This window comes from Callorhinus ursinus, unplaced genomic scaffold (genome assembly GCF_003265705.2).
Source record: "Callorhinus ursinus isolate GAN/ISIS: 27379988/994484 unplaced genomic scaffold, GSC_fseal_2.0 scaffold1, whole genome shotgun sequence".
Taxonomy (NCBI): domain Eukaryota; kingdom Metazoa; phylum Chordata; class Mammalia; order Carnivora; family Otariidae; genus Callorhinus; species Callorhinus ursinus.
The window spans coordinates 64143578-64153340 of record NW_027397063.1 but is presented as its reverse complement, the minus strand read 5'-3'; the positions used below and the strand labels follow the sequence as shown (position 1 = coordinate 64153340).

Here is a 9763-nt window from a genome sequence, read left to right as displayed (position 1 = left end):
TAGAAAGCTCTGCTGGCATTAAAATCTTTCTGGATCAATCCTGATGTTTTTAATGCATAGTGATCTTAGATAAATAATCTTTGAAGAACAAGAAGGTAGTCCCTAGTTATATTATACAAAAATGTAAATTCAGTATTGTATGATGACTAACATCAAATAAAATTTAAAAAAATGTAAATCCAAAATAGGCCCTCAAGAATTTAATTGAAATTTGAGATATTAAATAACACTGAAATAAGATAAAATTAAAATGACTATACTGAGACCTTAGTTATATTCACCTCTGAAGAAAAGTCAATTTCTAATTATTTTGGCTGTTGCTCCTTCAAAGCAAAATTTAAATCCTAGGTTGTTTTGTTGTGCCATCAACATATAACTCAAGCTGAAACTAGGTTTAATCTCAATTGAAGTAATCTCACAAAATGAAATGTAACATAACTGAGGTAGGCATTCTAATGATGATAGCCAAAATGGTTTCATCATCAAGGAAGGCAAATTTGCTATAACATGTTTTGAAACATGTTTCTAAATCGGCCAGGAGAGAACACCAAAAATACTTTAAAAACTCTTTAAAACTTTTAAAGATCTTCTAGTTTATTTTGTCAACAAAACACAAGCTGCACTGGTAGCAGGAATTCACAGGCAAAAATAAGCTGTATGAGGTTGGGGGAGGGAGAGGGAGAGCACTGGAGATCATTTATCTAGTAGCCTCTTTACTGTCATAGCTAAAAAGAGTAATCGTCACCTTAAAAGAAGTCTACAAGAAAATATCTGACATTAAGATACAAAAGAGACTAGATAATAGGATTCTTCAGGTAATCCAAATAACAAACACAACTGACCCTTGAACAATACGGGTTTGAACTGTGCAAGCCCAATTATGCAGATCTTTTTTTTTTTTTTGGATAAATACAGTATGGTGCTGAAAATGTATTTTCTCTTCCTTATGATTCTTTTTTTTTTTTTTAAAGATTTTATTTATTTATTTGACAGAGAGAGCACAAGCAGGCAGAGCGGCAGGCAGAGGGAGAGGGAGAAGCAGGCTCCCCGCTAAGCAGAGAGCCCGATGTGGGGCTCAATCCCAGGATCCTGGGATCAGGACCTGAGCTGAAGGCTGATGCCTAACCTACTGAGTCACCCAGGTGCTCCCCTTATGATTTTCTTAGTAACATTTTCTTTTCTCTAGCTTATTTTACTGTAAGAATATAGTATGTAATACATACAACATACAAAATACGTGTTAACTGACTGCTTACCGTTATCAGTAAGGCCAACACTAAGCTATCAGTAGTTAAGGGGTTTTTTGTTTTTAAGATTTACTTACTTGAGGGGGGGAGAGAGCACGAGTGAAGCAGGGGAGCCCAACGTAGGGCTCGATCTCACAACCCTGAGATCATGACCTGAGCTGAAATCAAGAGTCAGACAGCTTAACCAACTGAGCCACCCAGGCGCCCCAGTAGTTAAGTTTTTGAGGAGTCACAATTTATACACAGATTTGGGGCTGCGAAGGGAAGGGAGTGGTTAGCACTTCTAACACCTGTGTTGTTCAAGGGCCAACTGTAATTCCCGTCCACATACACATGTCATGTAGGCACATATACAGTACACCTTAATATTTAACCTAAGAGGAGACTCACTTCTTGGATCTATCTTTTCCCCAAGGTGTTTAAATTCTTCAATGTAATTGTGGAAAAGATCATCGTTCCTAAATCAATCTGAAAGCTGTCACTTTTTATTTTACAGCCTGTAGCACTGTTAAAGGACCACAGGGAAAGGCTAATGGTGAATGCTGACTTAAAAAAAAAAAAGCAAAAACATATAGGTCTTGTCTGTCCAGATTGAAGGGCAATGAGACAGTGCACAGCAGGCTGAGTTAAGGAAAGTCACAGCCCAGTGTCTTCAAACTTAAGACACACACGCCTAAGTCCACTGTTTCCTACCTGTAGAAAGTGAGGCAAGCAATAAAATTAAAACTGATTTCATTGCAAACAGAATCACAATAGAAATCATTTAACATTAAGGTGCGTATTTTTTTAAAAATCCTCATTTCCTCATTAAAAATGAGTATACTTGCTGTAATTTAGAAAAAATAAATTAAGTCACAAGAAACACTAGGGAATCCCCCTTCCACTATAATTAGAAACATCCTGTTCCTGTACCTCACCTACCCCAAATATCATACACATCAAATACACTATAGGCAAGCATAGGTTTGTTAGTTTACAAACACAAACATACCACATACATCCTCAAATACAATAAAATTCATTGGTAGAGAAAAGAAAAGGGGCTACAGGCATGCTAGAATGAGAAATGAACCAAGGGAGAGATGAAGACAGTAAGAAGAGAAAGGCAAGCTCTGTGTCACAAGAAGGCGAAAAGGTAGAGCATCACAGGGCCTAGAATGAACACTCAGGTCTCGCCAAACATCTTGGCCGAAGTCCCCGAAGCAGGAGAACACTATAGCTATAGCAACTGGACCTTCTCATTTGCTCCCAAAAGGAATGGTTAAATAACCACGCATGTCCTTCAAAGATGGGGAAGATGCTACCACAGTCCAGCAGAGGGACCACAAAGAACTTTCAAAAAGATCTACAGCTAAAATTCTCCTGCTTCTGAGACCATTCCAAACTGTTCGTTCTAGAATACCAATGCCAGTTTACTTTTAGGAAATGTTTTCATGGGTAGCATGTAAAATATAAAGCCATGCTTGTGGGAAAATGTTGCAATGATACTGCGGTTTTCATAATAGTCTTCTTCCATACCAATCCTGAATATAAAATAAAGACAATAATCAGAATTAGCGTTCTATCTAAATAAGTTCAAATAATATTCTAAGTGCCATAAAGACTACAGCTAATACTTGCTTTTCCCTGCAAAAGGAAAACATAATCAGGCACAAATCCTTAGGCAGGATTAAACTACATGATGACATGATCCTAGGTCCACATCTACCACTAAGTGGCCTCAGCTTACCAGACACAGTATACTAACAAATCCTTCTTAGTAAGATAATATGCAGCACAGATCTTCCTAAACAGGGGTAAAGCTTTATAGAAAACTCTTCTTGAAATCAGAAACCCTGAGTTTCAACTCCCAACTCTTGTCATTCATCAGATGCTTAACGACTTGGCAAGTCAACTGAATGTTGCTTCTTTATGTATAAAAGTGAAGTTAGAGGGGCGCCTGGGTGGCTCAGTCGTTAAGCATCTGCCTTTGGCTCAGGTCATGGTCCCAGGGTCCTGGGATCGAGCCCCACTTCCCTGCTCACCGGGAAGCCTGCTTCCTCCCTCTCCCATTCCCCCTGTGTTCCCTCTCTCACTGCATCTCTGTCAAATAAATAAAAAAAATCTTAAAAAAAAAAAAGTGAAGTTAGAAATACGTTAAGATTTGGGAGGATGCTAGAGGTGTTGTACAGTGTGCCTTGTAGATCACCAGATATTTTAGAAAAAGTTAACGAGAGATTTTCAGATAGGGCTCTTGACTTCCCAATCCAAATGTCTAAGACCTGGTGCCTAATCCACGGCCTCTAGCTTTGAAACTTTCAACCCAACTCAGTGGCCCTTGGGTCTATATGGTAAGGAAGGAAAAAAAAAGAAATAGGGTTTTTCTTCCCCCCAGAATTAATATAGATGGTTGGGAGCTGCAGCCCGAGAAGCTCCATGGGATTCTTGGAAGAAAAGAGCACAGAGCAGGCAGACATGGAATGAGAGTTTGTGGCAGAGCAGAATTACAGTGGCCACAGAAGTCCTTGACAAAGCAGGTTGCTCCCACCTCTACTTTCTTTTTCACGTTCAACCTTGGCACTAGTGACATCTTGAACTAAAAATTCTTTGTGGTGAGGCTCCTGGATGGTTAAGCATCCAACTTTTGATTTCAGTTCGGGTCATGATCTCAGGAGTCTTGGGATCGAATCCCATGTCAGGCTCCACACTGAGCATGGAGCCTGCTTGGGATTTTCTCTCTCCCTCTACATCTGCCCCTCCCCCCACTCATGCACACTCTCTTGCTCTCTCTCCAAACAAAAAACAAACAAAATCTTTGTTGTGAGGGGTTTGTCCTGCTTACTATTGGAGGAAGTTTATTTAGCAGCATCCCTGGCCTCTACCTACACTACATGCCAGTAGCAACTGCTCCCCCCTCCAATTGTGACAACCAAGTATGTCTCCAGACACCAGCAAATGCGGGGGTGGGGAGGGGCAAACAGAACTGTCTCTGACTGAGAATCATAGCCTTATGGTATATGACTAGCTGACTGGTTCTTCAAGGGTCACAAATATGAACAGTGAAACCACATTACACGTAGAAGTGTCAGAAGATGAAAGTGTATCATTCTGTGCTAAAACATTACAAGAACTCTTTTCTTTTTCTTAAAGATTTTATTTATCCATTCAACAGAGAGAGAGCACAAGCAGGGGGAACAGCAGAGGAAGAGGGAGAAGCAGGCTCCCCACTGAGTAAGGAGCCCAACCTGGGGCTCGATCCCAGGATCCCAGCAGGATCATGACCTGAGCCGAAGGCAGATGCCCAACCAACTAAGCCACCCAGGTGCCCCTACAAGAACCCTTTTCTAAAGCCAGAAATTTAAAAAAAAAAAAAAAAAATGTTTTCTTAATCATGACTACAGAAATTGAAGACTAAAATTCTTGTCTACTCCGTGATTCTCAGAACAAAGTGGTAAACACAGGGGATGTTGGAACTGCCTATGCTAAACCACTCTCTACCTTCACTCTCTCCTCTGAATACTTCAGAGGTAGGACTTACATGAGAGACACAAACTCTTAAAAATGAGGACAGATACTAACAAATTTCTAGAAAAACAGGGATTTAGAAAATGATAGAATTTTCTATTTAATTTTGGTTGAAAAGTGAGGAGAAATTTCCAATTCAAATATTTTAAAGGAGGCTTATGATACCCACTTTTAACTAAATAGGGGTATAATGCCTCCTCAGAACCTGTATTTTCTGTTTAAAGATTTTTTTTTTTTTAAGTAATCTCTACACCTAACGTTGGGCTCAAACTCATAATCCCAAGATCAAGAGTCGGCAACTATACTGATTGAGCCAGCCAGGTGCCCTTGCATTTCCTGTTTAGATCAACAGTTAGAGAACTCTTTGGAGATGCTGAAAACTCAATGTCAATGTTTCCCTTGGCCCGGGCCTTTGCCAGTACAAACATTTCATATGACGACTGACGATATGAGCCAGAATCTACACTTTGAAGTCATGTAGTGAGGTAACCCAAAGGGAAAAAACTTGGACACAGAGGAGATTTAGCTAAAGGACACAAGCCCCTGATACAGCTGTGGCAATATGACTACACTGCTTTGAGAAAAAGGAACTGAAGCTGAAGCCAGACTCATCCCATCACTACCACAAACTCTCATTCTTCATCATAAAGCAGTAGAAAAGGAAACAGCACTCCACGGGACCTCTTATAAAGAAAGCAATCTGTGACATTACTCTGGGCATCAAGCCTGCTGAATTACCAAAATAAAGCTCAGGAAGTTGCTACTTAGGTAAAAGAAGGCTAAAAATAAGTGAGAGGCCCAACTCAGAAATGCCAGGGAATCCTCTTGAACTCTGACAGCTTTCCCTGCGCCTCAGGATGAACGGAAGATTTAGAATTTATATGTGTAAAAGCGCATCACCTACCTACAAACAGCAATGGGTCAGATGATGAGGTGGGGAGACAATGTATTGTCAAGTTCTCTATATCCAAATGGGCTGGATCAGAGCTGATTCAATGGTACCAGTTTAAAAAAATAAGACCCACCTTATATGTTACCTTGTATGTTGTGTAAGTAACATACACGTGCTTCTACACATACTCTATAACATATATTAGTTATATACTATAGGACTGTATGTTATAGCATGTAACTATACTTCAACATCCAAACACCAGGAAATGGGTTTTATTCATCTGTTTCTCTTCTTACTATGGAGCTTGAATATCTTTCAAATAACACGTTACTAATGGATCCAGAAAATCAGAAGTCCTAAGCCGTGATTTCTATGAAGATATGCATGGTCTCTGAAAATTTTTCTGAAGAGAAACCTATGTTTGAAAAAGCCAAAAATCCACCCAAAAATTAAGGCACAGTAATTGCCGACAAGAGATCAGAAATAATTCCTCAAACTTTTGGCCTCTGAATTCTGACTCATGAACAATTCCCATTTCATAACTATGTTTACATGAATCCCATTTAGGTTCTAACGGGACTCATGAAAACCGTAAACAGACACCAGAGGAAAATGGAAAACTCAACTCTCACCACTGAGAACAAGACCTTTATACACAGCGAAGATAAGGATTGGAATGGAAAAGAGACTTATGAAATTTCTGAAGTCCTGAAAAGCCTGTAACAAATGTTTGCCAAGAATTTTCTAGGACTCCTTACAGGGAATGAAATGCCAGGCACAGGGAAAAAGGTTGAGGCAACACACAACAGAACACCACCCTACATAAGGCAGAGCACACAACTAAAAGAGCCTAAATACACGTGAAGAATTGAGAGTAAGTGCTGATTTCCAACCTGTGGTGGCTGTGTGGTGGTGAAGCGATATTCTCCTTGTTTGTCTCGATTGAACACAACTTTCCAAAGGACCATGTCAAGGAAGAAGTTCTGAGAGATATTCCAGTGAGTTAAGAATTAAAAATGACTAAGTCATTCTTTATTAATATGCACATTTTAAAAGGCTCATACAATGCTGCATCATTAGTGAAAAACATGACTTGGTTTTCATATAGACAATTTCAGTTAATATTTGAAAAGGATAAGGATAACAACAGAACTTTTTTTTTATAAGAAAACTTTTGTAACGTCACCATAAAATTCTTGATAAAATGGGACCCCTAAAATTTCCACAAAATATGGCTTTTATTTAAATCCTTGGGTCTTTCCCATAATTAAAATAATGCTTATAATCTGAGTCTTTTTTCTTAACAATGAATTATTTTCATTGAGTTAACATAATATTAATTCTGTATCTATAAATGAGTATGACTTCATCAGAGTCCAATACAAATAATTCTTTTGATAGTAAGCAAGAATCATAAATTAAGAGATGAGAGGATTCCCTAAAAATTGTTTTTCTTTAAATTTTATTTTAAATAACATGTGAATAGATGAACTTATACTATAGAAAAAGGAAAGCTTTTTAAAATTTAATATCTTCGATGTGCTTTCTAGTGTCCATTAAATAGCAAAAATACTTTCCACTGGGCAACTTAGAAAGATATTATGTTAATATCCACGCTGCCTATGACCAAATTTAAATACCAAGTCATCTTTTAGAAAGATAACAAATTAAGCAAAATTTCCAAGTCGAGAACTATTATCACCAAAGTATACACATTTTCCCACAAATTACCTAGTTTGAATTTAAAAGCCTGCCCTATGAAGAAACCCTTCACTTAAAAATCACAACTGTATCTCCTTCTTCCATTTCATATATTGCTACTGTAGGAGTGAATCATAATAGTTCTGAGAACAGACAAAATTTTTTTAATAAGCAGCAAATGAGAAGTTACTAGCTCCTTTTACAGAAGTCAACTTAAAGGCAATCCTAATAGGAGAATAACTATATAATATACAATGGATCAAAGAGGACTTCAGACCTCCAGAGCAAACTCACAAGTAAATACCCAAGGAGGAAGTTCCAGTAATCAGTGCCATTACGTTCACAGCGGTCATTATTTTATACTTTCAATAAACTGTTATTAAAATTTACTACATTTCATGGAGAAAGCCCCCTCCTTCCTTTCCTACCTTAAATGGGAGATTTTACTGTAAATCACAGGTCTCTGGTTGTACACACCCACTCTGACTTCATATCACTGGTTTACTAGTTTAGGGGCCACCTGAACACCCATCTTCTCCCCTTTCTACAGATCACTAATTTTTGCTATCTCACTGCTTATTTTCTCCTATCTGTAAGAGTGCAGCTACATCATATTCCTTAATATGACAATTATCAGTTCATGGAAAAGGTCAGAAGACAGAGCTAAATCAATTTAACTAAAATGAGACTTAAACTCTTTGTGGGCTTCCATAATGTTACCTGTCCTCTTCCCCCAGGACTAATAAATCACCAAGAATCCCACAGCAGCAACGTAGCCATTTGATTATCTGAAATGCTTACCTCCACCATGATAGATACAAGGGCATTGACAAGAACAATCATGAGCATAGTTACACGCCACTGATATGGTACACACACTATCTGTAAGACAAAAATTTTTAAGTTAAAATTGTAGTATGCAGTTGATATTACAGCATTGTATCAAAATTTACTGAATTCCTATTACATACCAAGCACTTTCACATACATTATCTACTCAATCCTTAACAATGCCACAAGGTATACCCACTTTCAGAGGATAAAACTCAAAAGTGTAACTCACGGTTAAAAGAACAGGGTAAAGTGACTGAGCTTAGAGTCAAATCCTATTTACTCAGACTGAAAAGCCGATGCTTTCTACTAGGTTCACGAATTTCTAACAATTTCCTATTTTTAAAATAAAATCCTGTCTTTAAACAATGAAGCAGATACTGATTAATGAAGTATCATTCAAAACACTATATATTGTTACAAAGACAAATTCATAAAAGAATTATACAAATCAATTTAACAAATACAGCCTAAGTTTTCACTTTAAAATCTGGTTAATTTCTAAGATCTAAAAAAAAAGGAAAAAGAAAAAATCCCATTCATGCATTCACCTATTAGTCAACAAATATTTACTGAGTACCTAAAATACTGTGCTAGGTGCGGAGAAGTGATACGATCTAATATGTTTTAGAAAAACCACCTATGAGTCCAGCAAAAAAGATTTCAGGGGTGGAGACTGCTATAGTGATCAAGACAAGAAATGATGAAAGTCAAAACTAGTGATGGGGGCACAAAATAATAAATATTTATTTGGTCTCTGTCTGACACAGAGCTCTTAAAACTCTTGTATTTTCCTGAGTGATGGTGGCAACAGAATGTCTAACCCAGAGCTTCTAAATCCCCCGGAATTTCCTGGGGATGTTTTTTATTCTAATGACGCTACTCTTGGTGGGCTCCTTGATAGCTTCAGGATGGGGGCTGGCCACCAGAAAAACTAAGCCATGATTAGAAGCTTGGAGCTTTCAGCCTCACTCTCCCATCCTCCATGGAAGGGAGAGGGGCTGGAGACTGAGTTAATAATTGACCATGACCATGATGAAGCCTCCATTAAAAAAAAAAAAAAAATCCCTAAACTTCAGGGTTTAGAGAGCTTCTGGTTCGGCCAACACATCCATGTGCTGGGAGGGCAGAACATCCCATCTCCACAGGGACAGAAGCTCTTATGCTCAAGACCCTTCCAGACGTTGGACTATCTGCCTCTTCATCTGGCTGTACATCTGTACCTTTATTATAAACCACTAAACATAAGTGTTAACCTGAGTTTTACAGCAAATTATCAAACCTGAGAAGGGAGTTCTGGGAACCCTGATTTATAACTAATTAGTCAGAAGTACAAGGGATGACCTGGGACTTGCAACCAGTATCTGAAGTTGGGGAGCACTCTTGTCGGACAGAGCCCTTAACTTGGAGGGTCTGTGCTAATTCCAGGTAGCTGGTATAAGAACCAAACTGTAAGATACCCAGTTGGTTCCCAGAGTTGGAGAACTGGTTGGTGTGGGGCACACATTTGGTGTTAAAAGTATTGTGAGTAGAGGAAACAATAGCTTCCCTCTAGCTGGCAAATGGGATGGAGCAAAACTAAAAT

General features: G+C 38.4%; 1 protein-coding gene across 7 annotated transcripts in view; it reads right to left on the bottom strand.

The window, feature by feature from the left end:
* ATP13A3 (ATPase 13A3) overlaps positions 1-9763 on the bottom strand; it is a 95574-nt gene that overhangs the window by 4120 nt on the left and 81691 nt on the right. For 5 of the 7 annotated variants that reach the window (XM_073895386.1, XM_025876454.2, XM_073895391.1 and 2 more), the window contains 2 exons: positions 8149-8229; positions 6540-6629 (listed from right to left, as the gene is read on the bottom strand). In XM_073895386.1, the coding sequence (XP_073751487.1) occupies positions 6540-6629; positions 8149-8229 (171 nt within the window). The remainder of the gene's footprint in view (positions 1-6539; positions 6630-8148; positions 8230-9763) is intronic. The other 2 variants (XM_073895397.1, XM_025876482.2) reach the window with 1 other exon arrangement.